The sequence below is a fragment of the Heterocephalus glaber genome, unplaced genomic scaffold (assembly GCF_053883595.1).
Source record: "Heterocephalus glaber isolate CG9 unplaced genomic scaffold, H.glaber_assembly_v1.0 deba00001729, whole genome shotgun sequence".
NCBI lineage: Eukaryota > Metazoa > Chordata > Mammalia > Rodentia > Bathyergidae > Heterocephalus > Heterocephalus glaber.
Window position 1 is genome coordinate 11,147,540 of NW_028258440.1, and position 25,636 is coordinate 11,173,175.

General features: G+C 40.2%; 1 protein-coding gene across 5 annotated transcripts in view; it reads left to right on the forward strand.

Moving 5' to 3' along the window:
* Tenm1 (teneurin transmembrane protein 1) overlaps positions 1-25,636 on the forward strand; it is an 837,569-nt gene that overhangs the window by 780,874 nt on the left and 31,059 nt on the right. For all 5 annotated transcript variants that reach the window (XM_087199780.1, XM_087199781.1, XM_087199782.1 and 2 more), the window contains 2 exons: positions 14,126-14,492; positions 15,910-16,420. In XM_087199780.1, coding sequence (XP_087055906.1) covers positions 14,126-14,492; positions 15,910-16,420 — 878 coding nt within the window. The remainder of the gene's footprint in view (positions 1-14,125; positions 14,493-15,909; positions 16,421-25,636) is intronic.

Below are 25,636 nucleotides of genomic sequence, written 5' to 3' on the forward strand. Positions count from 1 at the left end.
ATAAAACATTTCCAAACAGTTACACTTGTTGAGGGGTGTTCATCTTGAGACACATACAAAAATCAGGTATTCATTTGATCCACCTCAAAACATACTTCTAGTGCCAGATCAAGAAGATAATCCTGAAGGATAGATTCCAGTGTCTGACAAGGAAGCAAAAAGTTGGAATATAAAGGAAGTTTATTAGCAAACACCTAACATATTACTATTTATAAATAAATTCTAAATACATGGGGAGCATTGTTGTAGGCCAGCCTCCTACACTGTCTAGTATAGAATTGTGCCTCCAAAAGCATATGGGAGAATCACATGATCCAGTATGACATCATCCTGAAAAGTCATAAAAACGAGAAGTTTTGAGAGAATAATAACATCAATATAGCATTTCCAGAGAGTCAGAGAAATTCTAGTTAAAGTCAGTGAGAACCAACTTTATACTCAAGAAAACTTTATACTTTTTAATCAAGCACATTGAATTTATTTTTATGGATATTTTCTGGACTTTATGGCAATTTCAGTACCTATTACTTAGAAAGTTCCTAGGCCAGTAATGGCAAACATTTTAGAGCTCTCAATGATGCAAAGAGCCCACTGTGGCATGTGTGCCATAGGTTCACCACCACTCTCCTTGGCCAACAGATATGTAGAGAAAGTTACTGGTCAAAAACAAGATGCCCCTTGCTGGTTCTTCTCCATCTTTACTGGTTTCACCTTTACTAGTTTACGTTACCAGTGGCCTACAGTAGTGTATTACTCTTGCTCTATTTTTGTGTATGGATTCATGCTATTACTATTAGTCAAGATCCAGTCAGGAAAACAGAAGCCACATTATTTAATCTAACACAATTTAATATAAGGGGGTATGCCCAACAGGTGTTAGAGCATTTAAAAAAAAAAAGGAAAAAATATCTGTAGGACATGGTGAACATTTCTAGGACTGGGGAAGAGGTCGGAATTTTCAAAACCTAGAAACATGGGGGATTTGCTCCATGGCAGTAGAATATAGTTCTCTGGGAAGAAAATGTGAACCTTTTTCTTACAATAACAATAAAATTTGGCTCTGGTACCTCTGAGGGAGCATGGTGAGACTGATTCTTGAGCATACAGAGGAGCTGGGAAGTGCAGCCAGCTACTGCTGCCAGGATGGAGGGCTAGATAAACAGAAAGCAACCAGGGAGGAGCAAGTCCATTCTCTCTCTTCCAGTTTTCTGGAATTTCTTTATTTCCCATATTGTCAGGCTCTATCAAGAATCCAGCTGGCAAAAGAAAAATGTAGATTGCAGAGTCCCAACCCCAACATCACAAAGCAACATCTTTAAAGGGGTGAGTTTGGAGCTGTAAAACAATAGCTTAATGACTGGCATACTGTGCAGTGAGGTGTTAGATTTTCATGTCATTGTTGCTGCTGGAGTCACTCAGATATGCTCACTGCTTGAATGAAATATTAATTAGAGTGGACTACTTGCCACAGAGGATTTTATCATTACTGAATTTGTAAGAAGCTGCCATTAGGAGACCTCAACCAGAGCTGCCCAATGTGTTTGTAAGGATGATTTTGACTCCTCTCTTATTGAAACTCAGGTATTCAATATTCATCACCATTATTTCCTTTTGTTCGGGTTCAAGACTGTAGCCTGCCTGCTTCCTTAAATGATTCTGTACACATAGTAAGTGGTCAGGTGGCTGATCTCCAGAGCTCTGGAAGCGTGAAGCTTGAGCCGGGCCATCTGTTGTGTGTGTGCAGTTTTGTATTACACACATGGACGTGGTGGGCAAAACCGGAAGCACATTGGAGGCCTAATGAAAATATGACCAGTTAAATCCACCCTCTAGATGTTCATTAGGCCATCTGCTCTTATTAGTGTGCTTATCATTTGGAAACATTACAGAGTTAAGATGAGAGAGATGATCTGTAGAATTCTAGTCTAACATGAAATGAAGTTCTGAGTAAAATAATCATGACAAGTAATACGTCTTTTCCCATGCAAAGCCATGCCTACTTATATCTTAACATCTCCATGGTTAAATTTTTTAATAGTTTCTTCCTGAAATATTATACCAGGAAGAAGAGTTAGCAGTAGCTACAGAAATGAAAACATAATCTCAGAGTGGCTGATCAATGAAATCAGACCATTTCATAAAAGCTGTGCAGTCATACTTCTGGCCTATAAATTGCTTTAGGTACCAAAGGGAATTGGAAGCTTAGTATATCATGCCGAGCCAATACTATAATATTAACAACCTGCAACAGACAAGTTTCTGCAACTTCTCAGCAGGAAGAAACTGCAGAACAATTTCAGGGGCTTCTTTGTAAGTCACTGGCTTCTATGCAAGCAAAGATTTGCCTCTAAGGAGAACTGGAGTCCCACCTCTGACCGCAAGAAAACCCACAGAACTCTTCTTCTTACTCTGAATTCTAAGACTATGGTCTTATCACCTGGCTTCACAGATGATTTCATGTTACCTTTAACTGTTTTCTAGTTGCCTCTCTTTCTATAACTGTACCCCCCCATAGTGCTGAATATATGATGGGTATTTAATAAATATATATAAAATTAAATTGAAATAGAAATTCAAAAGAGAAAACAGTAAAGCTTTCATGTTCCCTTCCCCACTCCCAGAAGTGCTGAAAGAGTTAAGTTCTTTGGCTCTAATGATAAAACCCAAGATGCAGAGATACAAATAGTAAATTGGCAAGTAGCATCATGTAAGTAGCATCGTGTACAATATGCTCTTTTACAATAACAATCAAATTTACAAACAAATTAGCTGTAGAGTCGGAAGGACATTCTGTAGTTTTCACACTGGGCCTTCATCTCCCGCTGATAGATGACTTTGACTGTAAATTGAAAACTGGAAGTGGTTAAACATTCTGTGTATTCACAAGTGCCATTTCCAAAATTGGGGCTTCAGAAAGGAGATGCAAGAAAGGGTTGACGGAAACTCAGAGCAATTATGCCTGTTATTAAGATGAGGTAGTGGCAATTACACAGCAGACTCATAGGGAGTGTGTACGTGCTTATTGTTCTGAGAGTGCCTATAAGAACCAACTTTCATAGCACCTATCAGGCCTTGAGTCTCTTGAGGAAGTGAGGATTTTCAGGCACTTCATCAGTATGTTTTCAGCCAGGGCTGATGGCCCTAGGAACCATCTTGGAAGGCATGCATGCTCTTTTCTTAATGAGCTTGGATGAAACCCTTACATAGTAGAATGGCTTTTTTCACTGTTTCTTTTCTCTAGAAAACCACTCACAAGCTTTCTGGTATCAGGACCCCTTTGTACTCTCAAAAATTGTTAGGGCACCCAAAGAGCTTTTTATTTACATGGGTTTTATCATGTCAGTATTTATCTTATAGAAATTTAGAATGCGATTTTTTTCTTAAGGATGTACTAGCCTCTGTTTGCCTCTGGAAAACACCACTGCACATAAATAAGCAAGTATAAAAGAGAAATAATGGGCCGGGGATTTAGCTCAGTGGTTCCGCTGCCTGTCTCAAAAGTGCAAGGACCCGAGTTCGATCTCCGGTACCAAAAAAAAAAAAGAAATAGTATTATTAGAAAAGTAGTACTGACCTCACAGACCTCCGGAAAGAGCTTTAGGGAGACTTCAAAGTCCCCAGGCGAAATAAGAAATACCATGTTTCCTCAATTCTAAGACACAATGGATAGAAAGACTTGGCATTAGCTGGGTAACTTTGGGAGGTAGTGAGAAATGCTCCATTAAGCATATGCATTTATTGTAAGACACATTATCGGTTTAGAAGTTAAAATATGGAAAGAGTGGGAAATACACTTCTTAAAATTGAGGAAATATGGCATTGACTTCAGTGAGTCTCTGGAAACTCAGATTTACTGACTCAAACATATTGATGAAAAATAGTTTTGCTTACAGTCTGTTTGCATGACATAATTTTCAAATGTTTTCATGGACCGAAATTGCTACAGTCAGTGAAGCACTAATGTTTTCACTCAACAAATATTTGCCAACTATAATACTAGATACTGGAAACATAAAAGTGAGTGAGTTCTCATCTTTGCTCTTTAGGATTCATAGATCTGACAGAAGACATAGGAAAGCAAACAAGTACTTATAGTATAATGGAGAAGCACTGGATCTGAGAAAGTGAGTTATGGAGCTGAAGAACAGCTCAAAGTGCCCAGTGATGGAGCACTAGGCATTCAAGAATGCTTGAAGTTCATCATTAAGTTTAAGCAATTAGCTATTATCTTAACAAAGGGCTGCCCTACAAGATAAATGGAACTGGAGATCATGATGTTATGTGAAATAATACTGACACAGAAAGACAAATAGTGCATGGTCACATTCTCATGTGAAAAAGTTGATCAGTGGGTGCTAAGTTACAGCAAAACAGGAGCAAGAAGCTCTGGTGTGCCACTGTGCAGTAGGGTGACTATAGATAACAATAATGTGCTGTATATTTCAAAAAACTAGAAGAAAGGATTTTGAAGGTTTTACCTAGAAGAAATATCAATGCTTGAGGAGAATGATGTGTTTACTCTAGTTTACACATTATACAGTGTATACATGTATTGAAAAATCACATGATTCCCATTAATATGCACCATTTTATCAGTATCAGTTAAAAATTAAAAGCAAAAATTTAAAGGGCTGCCATAATGGACTTTACCACATGTGCCAAGCACTTTCAGATAGTTATTTATTTTAGTGTAATTTAATTTAATCTTGCAAACAAAGTGACTTATCCAGAGATGAGAAGCTAGAAATTAGTTAGACCAGTTTGGCTATAATGGTATACTCACTAGCTCTAGCCAAGACCAAAGCCTAAGAGAGCATGATCCTCACTGCAATTAGACTCAATTTAGAAAAACAGGAAACTCTATCATAACACTGATGTAAGCAAAATTCAGCTGAGTAGCAAAAAGCCGCATCATAACATTGATGTACAGCCAGACTAGATGAATGGCTCAGGACTGAGATTGCAGCTGCACAGTATTATCTGGGACCCAGGCTCCTATATTTCTACCTGGACATCCTAGAATATAACTTTCAATCTCTTGGCCACCTCATGGTTCAAATGTCTGCTAAATTTCTCACCAGTATATGCATATTGCAGAATGGAAGGAAGAGCAATAGATGCCCCTTGCAGGTGAGCCATCTTTCCTTAAGCAGCCTTTTAAAGCATCTGTTTGAAAGTGTGGATACTTCAACACTTTTGCTTACACCATACTGCCTGAGATTTTATCACATGGCTACAAAAAATTGCGAATAAACCTAGAATATCCTTTATTCTAGACATCAATGTGCCCAGATTTTAAAAATGGGGTTCTACTATTAAGGAGGAAAATGGGTTAATGATAGGGTAGGTCTACCACTAGTGGCCTCTGCCACAGGAATCTTAGGAATCACAAATTGACCTTTTTTTTTTATCCTGATGCTGTCTGAGTTTCTTCAAATTTATTGAAGAAAGACAAAATCCATCTAGAGAAAATTTGGTTTTCCACAATTGGAAAGCACAATGGCAATGAAAGGAGTGATGGTGTTACTGGATTTTGCTTATAAAAAGGAGAAATTATTAGAAGATGAAACACACCAAGACTACTTTTGGGTTTTTGTTCTGCTCTACTTTGCTTTGTTTTGTTTCCTCACTTCCAAAATATTTTAGGAACATTGTGGAAGATGTATACTTTAAAGATGAGTTCAAATGTAACTTTGAATTAATTAGGGCTAACTATTAATTTGTAGTGAATAAGGCAAGTGTCAGTTTTTCTCACTGGAGACAGACCTTTCCAGTGCATTTGACCAAAGGTTGAGAGGGTCTTCAAACTCTCCAGCCATTATGCAAAAATACACAAGAGTGTAGATCTGAGATAATGGGAAATAATTTACCGTCGACAAGGCCACATAATCTTGGTGTATTTCATCTTCTGATAATTTCCACTTTTTAAAGCAAGATCAATAGGGGCCATCCCTCTCAACGGTGTCATTGTGCTTTCCGAGCGCAAAAAACCAAACTTTCTCTAGACAGCTTCTCCCTCTTTTATAAATTTGAAAAAACTCACACAGTATCAGTGTCGAGAAATGAAAAGGCCATTTGAAAACTGACAAAAAGTGATGCTAAAAATCTGGAGTTGTCAGCCTTTAGAAGCATGGGGAAATCTAATGTGGAGCTGGCAGAACATCTGGCAAAGAGCATTCTGTCCCATAACTGTGTCCTCCCCAGTCTGGCACAGTACTGAAGACATAATCACACACTTCCTGGAAATTTCTAGTGAAGAGGCCTCAGAGATCAAAATCAAGCAGAGTCACTTTTTAAATGCACCACAAGGCTCCAAATGGAGTAAAGAAGGATGATAATAAATGTCATGTTTGGGATAGGGAGGCAGGATATTTTGAGAAACAACTGGTTTCTTCAGCACAACTGAACTGTAAGAAAAGAAGTTATTAGCACTTTGTATGAATTGTAAAATATTTTAACAGTCATACTATGTTTTTGAGCCTTTTCCATGCAAATTAATTTCTTAAAATGAGTGGGATGGAACAGAAATAGTCTATCTGTCCCACTAGTAGCCCCTTGCATGTACTGGAAAATAAAAGAAATAAAATCAGCAGAAGATTATAAATTCCATGAAAGGAAGAACCCATTCCGTCTTGACTACAAGTTGTTTCTTAGTGCCTAGCATAGGGTATAAAATGGAAAAAAAACTGTCATTTATTGACAGAAGAAAGAAAATTAAAAGAGTATATTCTGTGCTTAGAATTATACTAGGAGTATTCTTACAAATAAAAGAGGGGAACCCAAGAAATAAGCTAAAATAAGCCATGAAATTGGTTCATAAATGTATGCGAAAGAATATATCCCAAAATAAGCCAAATATTTCTTGAAGGACATGTAGCTTAGACAGTTCCCCGGGGAATAGACTAAATGAGCAAGGAAGAAACAGCTGGTGACACAGAATCAGGGGAAACATTGAGAGAGTACAACTATATAATTAAACTTAAGAGCATATAAAGCCAAGGGAGACAACACTGAAATATACAAGGGCCAGAGGAAGTACACACATATTCCATGAGAAAATAGCTAGCTTCTACTGAGCTCTTTCTATATTCCAGACACTATGTTTGGTGGTTTATGTAGGGTTTTTTTCATCTAATTCCTGTCACGTGATATGATTTTACTCAATTTGTAGATAAGAAAACTGAAGTTCAGATATGTTCATTTATTTACTCCATGGTCACAAAGATAGAAAATGATATAGTCAGAATTTTTGACCTAGGAAGTCTTTACTTCAGAGCCTAATCTCCAAACCACTTTATTCTACTACGTCTGAGCCTTTTGTCTAGACAGAGAGTACATCACCTTTATCACATTTTCAAACATCTCTATAAATAAAAATATATGAGAAATAGTGTTCTAGACGCCAACTACCATGAAAGAAAGGACTATGTCTTTCTAGATCACCACTCATATGGCAGACGGTTAGATGGAGATATATTAATGGATGAATGGAATGATGAATGGCTAGCCTCCAAATTAATTCTCCTGCATCTTGTCTAGTCTCTCTCCATCCTGTCATCCACACTATGTAATACTGAAATACTGGTCTGGTCATGTTAGCTCTGTACTTTAAAGGTCATCTTTGGATCCTCATCATCTATGGTTTAAGTTCAAAGGTCTTACCATACATAGACCTCTGAGACTTTCTCCAGTAGTTTTCAACAAGGGACAATTTTGGCCTTGCATTTATCAATGTCTGGAGACATTTTTGGTTGTCATGACTGCAGGTAAGGTGCTACTGACATCTAGTGAATAAAGTCTAGAAGTACTGTTAAGTATCCTATGAGGCACAGTACTGACCCAACCTGCAATAGTGCCTCTGTGGAGAAATCTGGACATGGTCCCTAGCAAACATCTAGAACTTCATTTTCCACTATTAGCCACCCTATTGTATGCCTAAGAAATCCCAGATCATAATCAGTTCCCTCTCCCATGCGGTTCCTTCTTTCCATCGACTTGTTCATTCTCCTCAATCTGTGGAGATCACTCTCCCCACCCTACTTCTTTTTAATACCTTTGTTTCATCCTTCAAGTTAAGTTTGCATTTCTCATCTTGGACTCTTTCCTGAGCTCCCTCCTCTGTCTTCCCATGTTACCTTAGACATATATCTATCATGGCATCTAACCACACTATATTGAATGACCTATTTCTGCATCTGCCTTCCAGATTAACCATCAACTACTGAAGGGCAGAAATGTGTTTTATAACTGTGCCTGACACATAGCAGGCACCCACAAAGCATTGAACTGAAAGATAATAGATTACAAAGAAAAAGACAAGTCGCAAAAATTCTAATAAGTTTTGACCTTTTCAGCCCCCCCCCCAATCAACCTTTAGAGTTGATTCATAAAGGACAAAAGGGAGTCTACTGTGGTGGCACATGCCTGTAATCCTAGCACTCCTGGGAAAGGCAAAGGCAGGAGGATCGTATTGAGTTCAAGACCAGCCCAAACTACAGAGTGAGACCCTGTCTCAAACAAACAAACAAACAAACAAAGACTAGACTTGGTGAGAAAAGAATAAAGAGGAGTGTGGATGGAGCTCATTGATAGAGACCTTGCCTAGCATAAGGTCCTGGGTTCAATCCCTGCCACCACAAAGAAAAAAATGGAGAGAAGACTATGTCCATTCTTCTGAATGAGGCATCAGATGACAGAGGGCTTAAGATCATATGTGAAAAAAATGATATTAATATTCACCTTTAAAATGTAGGTCAATTAAAAGAAAACATTGTAATTGTAGTGCAGTTGGTATAAAGATATGACCAAATTTATAAAAGTTATATATGGACAACTGGACTAATGATGTCTGGAAAGCAATTGAAAGGGAACTATGTTCCACCAGCCTTGATTCCTTACAGCTCTAAAGGTCTGTGACTATGAGCTGTTAGTAATATTGCTACCACTCGCCATACCTTACTATGTGGCAGCATGTTGTATCACTGTATCATTTAATCCACAAAATAAACGGATATGCTATCGTCAGCCTACTTTCTGCACTATAGATGATGAAACAGGAGATGCTTAGCAGACAACCTGATTTGCCTAGGATTCCACACTTGAAAGGGAGGACCCCTGGAGCCAGACTGTGAGAGAGAATCCAAGTGTACAAACAATGGTTTGTGTCTGCAATACTGCAGTAGGTTCATAACTGAGCAATTGCTAATTTAGTCTAATCAGGGGTTGGTATTTGTATACTGCTTTTGCACCTACATTTTTCTTTTTTTTTTGCACTTTATTAAATTATTTTATTGGTACATTGTAGGTATACAACACAATGACATTTCTCATTGGGAATTGTACCTTTACATAATGCATCTTGGTTCTTATGCTTTCCCCATTCCTAGCCCTCCCTTCACCCCCTCCACCCTTCCCTATTTACAAAGACTTTATTTCCATTTTTTCCATTTCTCAACATTTTTCCTTTCCCTTCTTTCCTTTCCCCTGCCCCTCCCACTATCCCTACCCCTTTGGACCTTTTCTTCCTATTTTGCATTATCGATTATTCATTCTAATCATTGGTACATTTTAGGTATACAATATAATGACATTCATCATTGGAAATTTGCACCTTTACGTAGTCCCTCTTGGTTCTTCTTTTTCACCCTTGCCCAGCCCTCCCTTCAACCCCTCCAGTCCTCCCTATTTACAAAGATTTTGTTCCTATTTTTCCATTTTCTCATATTAATCCCATTCCCTTCTATCCTTTCCCCTAGCCCTCCCACTTCCTTCCCCTTTGCCCCTTTTCTTCCTATTTCACATTACCTATCATACATTTAGTCCTTATTTACACTTTCACTTTCTCACACCAGAGAAACTATTCGGTATTTATACATGTGTGTCCTATTTGTTTCACTTAAGAGTATCACCTCAATTGCACCTACATTTTTCTCTACGAAAGTCTGAGGCTTTATAAACTGCTACTTAGGTCAAAATTAGCTGAGTCTTTAAACCAACTATGGAACTGGATGACCTGAGAATCAACTCCCTTCAAGGCAGGTTTTCAATTAGCAGAAGACATACTGGCAATCAAGGGTTGACATCCTGACCAAAAGCTTCTTTCTGCTCAGGGTTATTTCTCAGAGAAGTTTATTGGGAGATGGGCATATTCCACCAGCTGGTGGCTACACCAGTGACCTTTAATGCTAGTTGAGCTTAAATACATTTTGACATTTCAAAGAAATTAATGTATTTTTACAAGGTGGGGCAAGCACCACAAATTAGGCCAAATGATTTGCCTGTAGGCTGGGTCACTGGGCAGTTTACAGGGCTACACTGCTACTCATCAATCTCTTTTTGCTTCAACATCAAAAGGAAGTGTTTATTCCCCACCCCAAACCCCAGAAACCACTCAGACAAATGTCAGTGGCTCTCAGGGGGTTATCCTTAGGCCCATCTTAATAGCATATTATTGTGGGGTCTCTCTGCAATGAATAGATGCTAAAATTAACTGCCAGAATTAGCTCAAAGACTCCATACTGTACTTTAGGCTGTGTGTGAATAGATGCTAAAATTGACTGTCAGAATTAGCTCAAAGGCTCCATACTGTACTTTAGGCTGTGTGTTATGGAAATGCCTTGATGGTAAATACTGTGTCTCTATTTGTGTGAGTGTAAAGCACGAGTTCTTTGAAAAATCACCTGGAAATAGGAGTATTTAACATGAGGAGGACACAAAAGGAACTGAAAACCTGGAAGAGGTGAAAAGGTCCATCTTCTGAAAAGCCAACACCCTTGACTACTAAGTAGCCACACATCTTTCATCTGAGCAGATTTCATAGACAAGCTATGCAGCCAAATCAAATGGGAATTAAAGGGATTCTGTGTAGTTGGTATAGAAAGTGTCTCAGAAGCACAAAGCCCACTTTAGTCACAGGAAACTGCCAGAGGGTGGCTTATTTGATAGAAAGGAAAACAAACAGACACAATAGCGGGTGTATTTTGAAGACAATATTAAATCTAATAAACATCACACCAATGGTATTGCTTAAATCATTTGGGCAATTTGGATAATTTAACAGCTTATTTCCCAACTACCAGCCTGTATCTCAGAGGCAGCCTTGATAGCTGAAAACAGAGTCCAAACTATGCTCTTTCTCTTGCTCCTGCCTTATGTACACTGTTCCCAGCCTCTGCCCTGGCGTCGGCTCCCAGAGTGGGGATAATCAGAATGTCATTTCTACCAGGTTTGTTTTTTCTGGGTCACTGACTTCAGACATGATCAAAATAGGAGTGTTGTACTGAAATAAATTCTTTTCCTCTTCCTCAGCCAGGCCCAGCTTATTTCCTGGGGGACCATGCTCCATAGGACCAATGCACACAGACAGTTTCTGTACCAGCATGAGGTGCAGTTTCTGTACAAGATAGAGGTGCAAGTCAAGGGCACATAGTGGAGGAAGAGTCGGTGCCCTCCACAGCAGCAGTCACTGGTGTTGTCTCTCCATGACAGGGCACTGACATGCAAAGGCCTCAGACAGATGGGCTGAAGAACACACCACCGCAAACTGCTCTGGGAGCTATTAAGGCTGGTGTTTAATGTTTATCCAATGGCCTCAGTCAGAAAGGCTCTGTAGAACATGCATAACACAAGCTGAGCTTCATACTCCATTAGCACTCAAATTCCTAGCTGCCCAGAGACATATGGTACTGACCAGAGAAGGCCAGCCTATGTAGAGGTGGAGGTAGAGGGCACAGAAATGCTGGGACAGAATGAGGTTACCAGGTGTCTGGAAAACACTCAGAGGTAATCCACATGGTACAACAGAGAAAGTCAAAGACAACCTTTGTCCTTGTCACAACATCACTAGTTGCCCTCCCATATGAAACACAGATAGAGGGGAGGGAGGGCCTTACCTCAGACTTCAGAAACAGCCTTTTTCCACTTCATTACTGACTCCATGTAAGGCCTGCTCCAGCTGGGGAAGTAGTGGGCCTCAGAATGCAATGACAGCTCATATCTTGTTTTCAGACTTTCAGATACCAAGAAAAAAAAAGCCTTCCTGAGGCTTTCACTCAGACCAAAAAAGAAGAGTAGCTACATTACTTTCAGTATTCTGACCATGAATGGAACATTTTTTTCCTGCTTTTGTCCAGCCTAATAGGAGAGAAATAGAAACCAGTGAGAGGTGAAGTGAGAAGTGGCATGGAACACAGTTCTCTGCTAAGTGCCAAGGGATAAATAGTAACTTATCAAGGACATGTCAGGGCAGACATTGAGCAAACTCCTGGAGCCATGTTTATTGGCCTGTGTGTCCCCAGTGCCTAGCATAGCACTTGGCACAAGGTACACCAGATACATGTGCATGAGCGTGCACACACACACACACACACTCCTTTTGCTTCTACCTCTTTAACATGTCTCAAATCGATCTTCTCTCCATTCCCTCTGTGACCATCCTAGTTCAGGCACCATAATCCCCCACTTGGACCACTGTAGGAGCCTCCTGTCACCTGCCTCTATTTCACCTATGCCACCAATACAATCTCAGCAGCCAGTATGATCCATCTAAAACCCGTGTTTGACTACGTCACACTTCTACTTGAAGCCCTTCAGTGAATTACTTTAGTCATCATAATAAAATTAGACATGTGTTTCCCTCCATTAGCTGGTATGTTAATTTGCTAGGGCTGCCATAAGAAAGTGTCACAGACTGGCTGGCTTAAACAACCGAAATTTATTCTCTAATATTTCTGAAGGCTAGGAATGCAAGATTAATGTACTGGTGATGTTTGGTTTCTCCTGAGGCCACTTTCCTTTACATGCACATGGCCAGCTTCTTGCTGTGTCCTCATAGTCATCCCTCTATGTGTCTGCATTTCTAGTGTCTCTTCCTCTTATTATAATACCTGTCCTTTCAGATTAAAGCCTCACCCTTATGCTCTCCATTAATCTTAATTTACTCTTTAAAGCCACTATCTTCAAATACAGACATGTTGGCAGTTAGGGCTTCCATATAGGAATTTGGAGAGAACACAATTTAGTCCATCATGTCTAGTCGCTGTCTATTTCCTGATTCCCATCTTCCAGTATTTCCATTTGCTCAACCTCTGTTAGCCTTCCTGAACTATTTGTGGTGACCTGGAAGCACCATGTTATCTCTAACCTCTTGACCTTCACCTGTGCTGTCCCCTCTATCATTGCCCCCAAATTTGGTCCCTCCTCGATTTCCACCCTGTCCACTCCTACAGGTCATTTCAGCCCCTGGTTAAGTACCACCTTCTCTGGTAACATCCTGCCTCATGGATAGGTGAAGAGTTCTCATATTTTCTCTGCTAATTGCAATATGGAGAATGATTACTAATGATTCCACCAGGACTCTACTAGACCATTAGTCATCTGAGGTCACAGGCCGTGTCATAGTCATTTTTTAATCCTCAAAGCCTAGCACAAGGTTTAGCCCAGACAAGGTACTTGGCAAAAATCCGATGAAAGAACAAACCAACCTGTTTCTTTCCTGAGGATAGAGGCATGTCCAGGCCAAACTAAGTGAGCAGCAGCTACAACCTAGGATCCAAGATCAACATCTGATGAGCTGTACCTGAGTAATTTACAGAATGGAAGTTGTTTCTATGTTAATGGCAGATCCTGTCCCAAAAGGCGGATGATTGAGTAAACTCTGGTTGCTCCGGCGCAGTGAGAGAGCTGTTGCAGCTATCCAGAAGCCCTAGAGGAGTGGGCCTCAGACTCCCCTGGAGGACTTGTTAAAACAGATGGCTGGATACTTACCCACAGCATTTCTGATTCAATAGGTCTAGGGTGAAGCCTGAGAATTTCCATTTCTAACAAACTCCCAGGTGATGCTGATATTTATTACTGCTGGTCCAGAGACTACATGCTGAAAATCACTGTTGTAGAAGCTTCTTCTGAAATTACTGAAATAAATTTACATTATGTTAGATATGGCATAAATGGCAAGTACGTCTTTTACCAGAACATGCATTTAATCTCCTTCTCCACTGCCAGACAATACCAATGCTGCTGAAATACGTAAGAGAAAGGGAAACAATAAACCAATTTTTCTTTCAAGGTAAAACTGCCTCTGGAAAGATACGGTAACCTAATGGTGTGTGTTCTGTTCTTTTTGCAGGTGCGATTAGAGTGGCCAACAGACCTTGCAGTCAACCCCATGGACAATTCATTGTATGTCTTGGATAACAACATTGTGCTGCAAATTTCTGAGAACAAACGTGTGCGGATCATTGCAGGGCGCCCCATTCACTGCCAGGTGCCAGGCATCGATCATTTCTTGGTCAGCAAGGTAGCAATTCATTCTACTCTGGAGTCAGCTAGGGCCATCAGCGTCTCCCACAGCGGGCTGCTCTTCATAGCTGAAACAGACGAGAGGAAAGTAAACCGCATTCAGCAAGTGACCACCAATGGGGAGATCTCCATCATCGCTGGTGCCCCCACTGACTGTGACTGCAAAATTGATCCCAACTGTGACTGTTTTTCAGGTATGACCTTTTTAGCAATTCACCAGACCCCTCTCCATTTTCAAAAGAAAATCATGCCTCAGAAAAGTAAAAAAGAAAACCAAAGTGTTCCTTATAAACTGGTGTGGGCTAGTGGAGAAAGCAATGGGTTGAGAGTCAAATCACCTACGTGTTCTGACAGCTGACTCACTGAGAGACCCTAAGAAAGTCACAAGACCTCTTCATAACTCATTCATATTATTTGGTACATAGAAATAAGCACTTGTCTCAGTTACATTACCTTGCTGCTCTGAGAACAAACTAGTCGAATAAAAATGTTTAGACACTGAAAAAACTAAAATCATTATGCAAATGTAAGATCATGTCATTTTTTGTATTTTAGAAAACAGAAAGGTGAAATCCACTTTTATTGATTTAGCTAAGGAAAGAATATTTTCATAAATGACTGGTTTCCAGATTGAAAGCAGATACTATTCAATCCTCAAAGACACCAATGACAGGCTCTTTTGGGATAGGTGGACAATACTAAATACCACAATGGAAAGTCCCCAGGACAGTGGTCTGCTACATATCTTGTTTTTAAAAAATCTAAAACTCTTTCCATAACCAACAGTGTCTTTTAATTTAAATAAGGGGGAGCCTTTTCCAAAAACCATGGAGTGAGTACATATTCCAGTAGCAAACAGACCTCTAAATGTTGCCAGATGCGTTTATTCCTGAGATGTGGAAATCCCCCCATGCTACATGTACCCCTATTCAATAACTCAGAAAGGCCAGGATGGTCCTCTTCACTTTTGCTTTTCCTTAGACCACAAGAATTAAGAGCTAGCAATCTGGTCAATATGACTTTTGATCAATATTTCCAATGGGGTTTTTTTGGATAATAAGTTTTATAGATATTTTACTAATTTGTATCTTTTATTCAAGGCAAATCTAATGGTTATTACAGTTATCAAATTTAATGTTCTGAGTCACTGTTGCACTTACAGGCTTAGTGCACTTTGACAGTGTGACAATGAAAATGAATGGAAGGATGGGCCTTTAGATGTGGTAGGACTAGAAAATCCTGAAACAGATCCTACAGGCATTGATAAGCATAAGTCTCATGTATTCCCAGCCAACTTTTATGTAGCTATCATTATTTGCTGTTCTTGTATCTTGCAATACAATAGAGTCTGAACAGTAGGACTGAGGATTTCACAAAATTGGTGTAACTGAGATAATTACATCTTACTGTTCATCTTTAGTAGTACTGACTCAAGAATTACAATTTTTTGAATAATGGGTTTCAAAATTGTCAAGGGGGCCATGCAGAGAATATTGGTTCACTGATTATTCCCTTTAAAATTATTCTCAATCCACAGTGCTCTCTCTCTATGGTATATTCATATAAGTGCTTGTGATGCCAATTATTAAAATCAGGCCCTTTCTGCCACAGGTGATGGTGGTTATGCCAAAGATGCAAAGATGAAAGCCCCTTCCTCCTTAGCAGTATCCCCCGATGGTACCCTCTATGTGGCAGACCTTGGGAATGTTCGAATTCGTACCATCAGCAGGAACCAAGCCCACCTGAATGACATGAACCTTTACGAGATTGCCTCACCTTCGGATCAGGAACTCTACCAGTTCACTGTCAATGGAACCCACCTCCACACTCTGAATTTGATAACAAGGGACTATGTGTATAACTTCACCTACAATGCCGAGGGTGATTTGGGTGCAATTACCAGCAACCATGGCAATTCGGTGCATATTCGCCGTGACGCAGGTGGGATGCCCCTTTGGCTTGTGGTACCTGGCGGGCAAGTGTACTGGCTGACCATAAGCAGCAATGGAGTCCTGAAAAGAGTGTCAGCCCAAGGCTATAATCTGGCACTGATGACCTATCCGGGAAACACAGGCCTTCTGGCTACGAAAAGTAATGAAAATGGATGGACAACTGTTTATGAGTAAGTTTCTAATTCTCAACATAGTCACTGTTAAATTTTTATTTGACATTGTATTACAGTAGGAAAATGGCTTAGTAATTGCTAGGTGTTGCACACTATTTTCTCCTAACCACCACAATAAAAAAATAGTCACAGAGAAAATTTTAACCAACTCCTAGGGTTTGGAGCCATTTTTCCAGAGCAATTTGTAGATCATAATAATAAAAGCATAGACTGAATGAAGGAATCGAGTGTTGCACTGCAGAAGTTAGGAGTGAGGTAGAAGTCTACATACCTTACTCAAAAAATTTATAGCATACCTGGGAAGACAACGTAAAATTGCATTTAAATAATAAAACTAGAGAATTGTTGTAAAGCAGTAAAGAAACAGTATGATATGACAAGTATTTATTGATCCCTGTGGAGTTTAATGAACAAATAAATGAATGGATGACCTGCCCAGCTCAATTCACTATAAGTTACTGAGGGGTGTGGATAAGACAGAAGTTAAAACATAAGCAGTGGACCCTGAAATGCAAGTGTAAAATTACATGGAGCAAATGCTGAATAGCGACACCATTCCATTGGCTGTTTCTGTCAAATATGAGGCCGGTGAAGTAAACCTGTACAGGCTTGGGCTTCCTCAGTGGCCCTGCACGAGTCAAAGAATCTGGCACATGTTAGCACTTACAGAAGAGATCTGTGATAATTTTGTTTAACTGGGAACTAACACAAAGTGTGTCTGACAGCAAGCTACTAGAAAGTGTCAGGCACAGACATAGAGACTATTGTCCTTGCCTTTTAAAGCATAGACAATCTTGTTTGCAAGTCAGCCCATTTAGCAAGCTAGTCTAGCAGTGCTCAGGAAGCTCTTTCCCCACAAAAGAAATTGCTAAATCTTTAGCCAGCATGCTGAGTGAAGAAAATCCATGGAATCTGAACCCAGAGCCTAGAATAGCATTAAAGTTGAAGACTGCGAGAAATGGAGATATTAAATTGAGGGGTTCCAAGTGTGACTTCTCCTGTGACTATATAGAAGATATGAAGAACACATGTCTAGTCCCCTGAAAGACTCCCAAGGAAAGGAACAAAACAACTGGTCTTCATGTTTTGGATCATTCCCCAAAGAAATGCCATTTTTACAATAGAGCTAGACAGCTATTTTTGTTTCACTTAGAAAAATGTATTCAGCTGCTTCTGTTGCAAGTTTTCCTTTGTTTTTGAAAAAAAGTTCTCTTACATCTTAATAATAGCACCAAGTTATTGTTCACTAGTGATTGCGTGTTAGGTACTGGGCTATGTGATTAACATACACTATTCATTTGACTCCCATAATAACCTGGGATAGTTGCTCCTAGTATGGCCATTTTATGGATGAGGACACTAGGGCACAAAATGGTCAACCTGTCCTGACTCACACAAAGGTCCAGAATTCAAACCCCAATAGTGTGATTCAAGAGCCCACATTTTAAAATATGCTATGCTTAGGAAAGTAAGCTTCTAGTGAGAGACTCTAATGACTTTTTTAAAATTCATGACAGATCACCTTACAGCTGATATTGTCAAACAACTATTGTGGAAGCTACTGGTTGAATTCAGTTCTTCAATGAGAAATGGCTGAAATATTAACTAGATTTCAAATAACCAGTTCAGCCATTCTTTTGTTTAGTCAACAAATGTTTCCTGAGCAGCTACTAAGTGCCTCACAATGTTCTATGTGCTGGGCATTTAAAAACAGATAAAAAACCCCTACCTTCATGAAGCTCATATTATACTGGAGGGAGACAAGTAAGATAGAACTTCAGATAATGATTAAGTTCAATGGAGAAAACTAGAGTAGGGTAAGGGAGATCAAGTTTGTGAAGATTTTACTTCAGATTGTCACTAAGAAGGTGACATTTGAGTGAATACATGTAGAAAATGAGAGTGTGAGCCAAGGATTTAGCTCAGTGGCACTACGCCTGCCTTGCAATCCCTGGTACCAAAAAAGAAAGAAAATGAGAGTGTGAGCCATATGACTAGCTGGCAGAAAGGGAAAACAACAAGTGCAAAAGCCCTGCAGCAGGAAGAAGCTCAGCAAGTTCAAGAAATAGTAAGGCAGCCATTTGTGTCTGGAGTGGAATGCTTAAGAGTAGTGGGGAGCAAAATCAATTAAGTGGCCAGAGCTACTTCATCTAGTGCCTTGTAGGTCACTATTAAGACTTTACCATTTACTCCAAAAGGTTTTGAAGAGTTTTGGGTAAAATCACATTGTAAACTGACTTACATTTTTCAAGAATCATTTTGAATTGAAAACAAACTCTGTAGTAAAATATGGGAATCTGATTGGGCCTTTGAAGGATATTGTTGCAATAATCCATGCAAAAGATGGTGACTTGGGCCAGAGAGTAGAGACTGTAAGAAGTAGTAAAATTCTAAATACATTTTGATGATAGAGGTATCAGGACTTGTTGACAGATTAGATGTGTCATTTGTGGAAAAGAGAGGTCAAAGACAAACCGTAAATATTTTCGCCTGAGCAACTGGATGTTGGTATTTACATTTCCCAGAAAGGAAGACTATGTAAGACAGTGGTATCAAACATATGGCCCATGTGCCTCAGCGGGCTGTTTGTTAGACTGAAAGCTCTAAAAGGTTTGCCAATCACTGATGTAAGGTGTGCATTATATTGGAGGTTTATGAGGTAGAGGATGAGGAATTCAGTTTGGGATGTGATCAATTTAGATAGACATCTAAGTAGTAAATTAGACTGATGATTCTGGAGTTGAGCAGAGAAGCTGGAGAGGAGGGGCATTTGGGATTCACTAGTATTTAGGTTGAATTTAAACCCATGAGACAGGATGAGATCTCCACGAAAGTAAGTGTAAATAAGGAATAAAAGATTGCAGATTGAGGGACTGGGAATTTAGCTCAGTGGTTCCACCACCTGCCTCCCAAGCACAAGGTCCCAAGTTCGATCCCTAGTACCAAAAAAAAAAATGCAGATTAATACTGCACCACTTCAAAGTTTATATTTGGAGATATGAAGAAGAAGTGGCAAGAGAGTCTTAGAAAGAAAGGCCCAATGAAATAGGAAGAAAACTAGGAGTAGAATGTCCTGGAAGCCTACTGTTTGTATTGCTACAACAAAATACCTTAGACTGGGTAATTTATAAACAATAGGAATTTATTTCTTACAGTTCTGGAGGCAAGGACATCCAAGACCAAGGTGCTGGCAGGTTCATTGCCTAGTGAGGGATGCTCTCTACTACCAAGATGGCACCTCTTACTGTATCTTCATATGGCAAAATGAAAGGAACAAAAAGAGACCAAGCTAGTCCCCCCAACCTTTTATAAGCACACTAATCCCATTCATGAAGAAAGAACTCTCATGATCTAATCACTTCCTAAAAGCTCCACCTCTTATTGCTATCACACGGGCGTTTAGGTTTCAACATGTACATTTAGGGGACTGTCTTAGTTACTTTCAAGCTACTGGAACACAGTACCTGACACCCACAACTTCAAGGAGGAAAGGTTTATTTTGGCTCCCAGAGGTTTTAGTCCATACTCTCTGGCTCCATGGCAGAGGAGCATGGCAGAGTATAATTGTTCATAGCATGGCAGGCAGGAAGCAGAGAAAGGATTAAGGGAGGAGGAGGGAGACAGACCTTTCCAGTCCACAGCCCCAGTGGCCCACCTCCTCCAACCAGGCTTCACTTCACAACATCACATTTAACTATAAACTTATCAATGGGCTAATCCACTGATGAGTATCACACCCCAGTGATCCAATCACCCCCAAAAACCCCACCTGTGAGTGCATGAGGCATTGAGAGGAGACCTAGATATAAACCATAACAGGGAAATATTCAGATTCTATCGCCAAGTAAAATAGGTGACTCAAGAAGAAAAGAGTGCTTCACTTTGTCAGATACTCCTGACAAGTAAGATACGACTGAGAACTGACCATATAGTTTTGTACTATGAAGATCTTTTTTATCTGGAGAAGAACAGGTGCTATGTATCAATTAGCTTTTTATCACTTCCACACAATATCTGAAACCCACAATTTGAAGGAGGAGAAGTTTAATTTTCTAATGGTTTCGGTCTATGATCAACTGGCTCCAAGGAAGAAACATCAAGGCAGATGGGTGTGGCAGAGCAAAGCTGCTTAGTTCATGGCATCAGCGAAACAGAACAGCAGAAAGGTGCCAGAGACAAAATGCTGAGGGAGGAGACATAGATCTCTAGGTGATGTCTCTATGGCCCATCCAGACACACCTAGAAATATACTAATCCCTGGGGGCAGATTCCAAAGCCAATGAAGTTGAAATTCTACCTTAAGCACCATGTTCTGTGATCCAGCAGGGAACTGAAGCCTGAGTAAAACAGGTTTAGGAAGAAATGGGAGCTGAACTGGGTGTGGCAGTTTAACCATGTAATTCCAACACCTTAGGAGGCTGAGGTAGGAGGATTGCAAGTTTAAACCCAACCTGGGCAATTTAGCAACTTAGTGAGACCCTGTCTCAAAATGAAAAAGGAGTGAGGATATAGCTCAGTATGAAAGTTCTGCGGTTAATCTTAATATTACAAAAAGCAGAGAGAGAGAATATAAATATTCATAGCACCACTATTCATAATAGCCAAAAGGTATAAATCCAAGTGTCCAAGTGATGGACAAACAAAATGCACCATACCCTTATCATGAAATAGTATTCCATTGTAAAGAGTAATGAAATTTTGACACATGCTACGACATGAAAGAATCTCAAAAGCATTATGGTAAGTAAAAGAAACTAGACACAAAAGGATAAAATACATGATTCCATTTATATGAAATGTGCAAAAGAGGCAAATCCATAAAGACAGAAAGTAGATTAGTACTTGTCAAGAGCTGGGAAGAGGAGTGAATGGGGAATAGCTTAATGAGCACAGGGTTTATTTTGGGGGAGATGGAAATTTTCTAGAAGTGGTGATGATTGGTTGCTTAACATTGTGAATGTTTTTAACACTATGAACGCCATTGGATTCTACTCTTCAAAATGGTGAATTTTACCGTATATGAATTATATCCCAATAATAATAAAAAGGAAAGCAGCTAGAAGGAGAGATATTGCAGGCAGAGAGTACAGAATTATTTTGAGGAGCTAGAAAAGAAGTGGAGTAAACAGAAGGTGTTTTTTTAATGAGTCAAATGTATTTGTTTACCAGTGAAAATGATGTAATACAGAGCAGGAAACTGTAATGCAAGACAGAGAGGAGGCCGCTCCTGGCAGAACAGTTTGTGTTCCTACTTTGCACTATAGCACACTGATGCAGGCACTGTGTGGTAAGTGTGGTGAGCAAAATATTCACAAGGAGTAGAGGCCAAGCTTATCATCAGGACAGGGCCAGCACTAGTGAGAAGGCATCAACTAGCATCATCGTTGCATAAACAATCTTCAGCCACTAGGAGATGATAAACACAGGCATCCACGTGAGAGTAACCCATGGAATTTTGTGGCCATGAAGAGACCTTAGAAGCCATTTTATAAATGAGGAAACAGAAGTCCAGAAGAAGGGAGTAACTTGCCCATTCACATTGCTAGTTGGCTGGATCTAGAGTCTGGTCATTGAGCTTCTGTTCCAGGCCTCCTTCCACTACCACACTGCCTTCCAGAAAAATGAAAGAGCATTTGAGAGTCCAAGAGTGACTATGCTAAGTCAGGAGAACAGGAAAAGAAGGCTATGGAAGCGCCATGAGATTACAAGGGAGGATAAGCAACAATTTCTTCCTTTTCCCACATCCTTAACTCCAGAATTATGCTGAAATCTTCAGAGGAAAATAGTGTCTTTTAAAAGAAAACTTTTTCTCTTCCTCCTGGAGCAATCCATTCTGGTGCTGAATAGTGGGCCCTAACAAAACACAGCCCTGTCCCTTCGTATGTGTATGTAGGAATAAGCAAGTTCCTGACCTTTATAATGTGACTTGTTCTTCTTACGGTCCTCTCTGTACACATCGGACTTCCTTCATTTATGCCCTCCAGTATTTTAGCCAGCTCTGAGCAATCCTTTAAGTTTTTAACCTTGTCCTTCTGAAGTTGGGGCACACAAAACTAGACCTGTTATTGTAATCAGGGTCAGAGCAGGGCTAAGGTTGGTGGAAGTTGCCAGGCCACAGATACCAACCCCTCCTGAAAAAACAAAACAAATAAAAAACCCTCAAGTATTTCTCTGAGGTGAGAGGGACACCCCTTACTATGGCCAGAGGAGACTAATTGTTTGCCAAGGTGACAATAGAAATTCTGTTCTGAGATGAGAGTGAGAGAGAAACTGAAACAGAGGAAGAATTTGGCAGGCTGGACAACTGCTGTGTATAGATAGCCAAGCCAGTAATCCATTCAACTTTCAATTATCTATGGCTATTGTGAGGAGAAATGACACGGGTGACCCTGACCAGTGGATAATCCAAATAGGACTTCTAAACACACCTTGTGCAGTGATAGCATGTGAGCTTTTATTGTGTGGTGTCATGTTGTTTAAATAGTTCATTGATTTTCATAATTCCGTTTGACTTGCACCAGAATCAAAATTGCACACTCCAAGTATTAGTACTTGATGCCTCACTGCCCACAAGCATCCTGAGTGTCAGGGGGAAATGCTGACCACAGAGAAATGGCTATCAAGGAGGTTATTGTCAAGGCAACCATACTGGCACAGTGAGGCAGGTATTCTGGCCCAGGGAGATAGTGAGCTTCTAATCACAATGACCCTGCCACATTTGAGGTCCAAGGGAAAGGTCCTGCGACTCACACAACAGGCAAGACTTCCCTCACAAGACTGCAAGAGCAGCCATGATGTCTTTGCTTGTTTTCCTGGCCTTTGCTTGTTTCTGCTGTGCTAAATGTGAAAAGTCCCAAGTGAAGGCCAGAGCACTAGATGTGCCACTGCTGCTGCTCCAGGCTGAGCTGACAGTTGCTTGGGCCCCTTTCCCTTTGGAGAAAGCCCTCCCACTTGAAAGAGACTCCTCATCTATATGATTGCTTTGACTGCATTCTGTTTCCGGACTTTGTTAGCCCATTTCTTCCTTCCACACACATGTGCACAAAAGCTACCAATTGACAAGTCAGAAAAGACTTCATAATATCCCTGGGTGCTTTCTAGGCTGTTTTACAAATGCTCAGTTTTATCAAGGGTAACTGATAAGGGATCTCCCCTCCTCCCTCATAAGATTAGAAGGGAGGAAGGAGGGGGCAACATAAATAAGCCATGTCTCTGGGTGAGGTATTTGCCTGGGGACAGGATGCGATTCCCATTCAGAAATGCTTCTGTAATGATCAATCCAAACACATGAAATGCTTCCGATACCTTCTAGAATTTCAGAGTAGAAAAGGAAATAATGTACTATAGGGCCCCTCCTCCTGCCTCCTGGAAGGTGAATGATTATTTCAATTAAACAAGAATATAGAATTGTACAGCACTCCTTTGAGTCTCAAGAAAAACTCAACACCTCTGCTCACACAGCTCTCGTGTGTTTTATACCCTTCATGAGGACGAAGAATGAGGCAAACAGAATTGTCATGGGTAATGCCAGGGAGAATTGACATAAAGAGAGGGAGCAAACAGAAGCAACAGAGGCTGTTGGCAGGAAGAGCTTGCAGAGACCGCTAAGGCAGTTTAGCTGCACTGCACAGGACACCTAAATAAGCTGAGTGTGGCCTCCCAAAACTAGAGCTGGTTCTGTCAGTCTGATAACCATGTTGGCTCTCATGTCCACCCCATCTTTCCATTTCTGCTGGCAGTACCCTATTTATTCTCATTCAACAAGTGTGTGTAATGAGAATCCACTCTCCCAGACACTGACAATGCTAAGATAAATGAGACGCTGTGCCCTCCCTTGAAAGATGTGAGAGTTTAAAATGGATTGAGGTACCAATCATAAGTGATCACAATAAATTTGATAAAAGCAAAACTCCCCCATCTTCTCTTACACAAACTGAGGCTGGATCCCTCTGCCTATCTCCCCTTTCACAAGTCACTGCCACCAAAACACTGCTTGGATCATCCTGTCCTGCCATGAGAAGCTTTGCATGCCTTGCATGGTCTCCTAACCACATGCTTACCTCCAGAACCTAGTAAGTGGAAGTGAATTGTAAGAAAAGAAGATGAAACTCTGAGTGAGGAAAGGGGAATCCAGTATTTCCTAATGAATGCCTGTTAGATTGGTCAGTTTTCTGACATGAAAGTGTAAAGAGGATCTGACACATTTGTGTTTTCTTTAAAAAGTAAGTTTTAAAAATAATGTTTTAAAGTAATGGATTTTCCTTTTACAATCTGCAGTATTTTCTAAAAGCAAAGGTGAAGGAGCTTCTAGTTTTTATTCTGCATGGTTTGGCTTTGGCTTAAGTGGCCGTCAAGGGAAAGAGCTGGCTATCCTCTATGAGAAAATATTAGACCAAATATTTTTTCATAATGTATAAATACAATTTCCTCAATCAAGTGCTCGTGCACACAGCCTTGTGATGCTGAGCAAAAGACTGAGTGCACTGAACTCTTCACTGCTGGGTGCTCTATGAGACCCTCAAAGTAGAACTCTATAAAACCAGTCCAGGAGGGGACAATCCGATGGCAAATCTTCTCTTACCAAATCCTCTTCTGATGGTTATGAAGGCTGATGACAACAGCTCGCTGGCCAGAACTCAGGTATCTGGTTAGGTGAGTGCTATGCCCTTTCTGGGGGAAGGAGGAGTTTGCTCCCATGTTGTGGCATGAGGGGATCAGTTGGAGCACATTGGCTCACACTCTGCACCAAAGGATGCAGGCACCAAAGGGAAACACACAACATAAGAGATTTTGATTAAACTTGTTTCTTTGACATTCAGTCTGGAAAAATGCATTCCCCAGTGATTGGGGCAGGGGGAAACTCAAGCAAGTCATAGGAAATCAAAGGCTCCATTTCTTTCTTATCCACTTTGAGCAATCTTTCCAAAGCTGTGAGAATTATTCACTGATGTGTACATCTGCCTGTCACTCCTTTGGAAATGACCCTACAGAAGAAAGGTGGCCCCATATGTTTTGATCCAGGGCCATAGAAATGAATGCACACGTGAGAGACACCACATTGCTGACACTATCAAGTGTGACTTCTCTGACTGTTAGCTAGCAGAATTTGAGTGAGTGGGTTGAAGGGTAGGGTGCTTTGTTTACAAAAGAATCAAATATATACTTTGATATAAGGATATTCTTCCAGCCACAGAAAGAAAATAAGGCAGTATA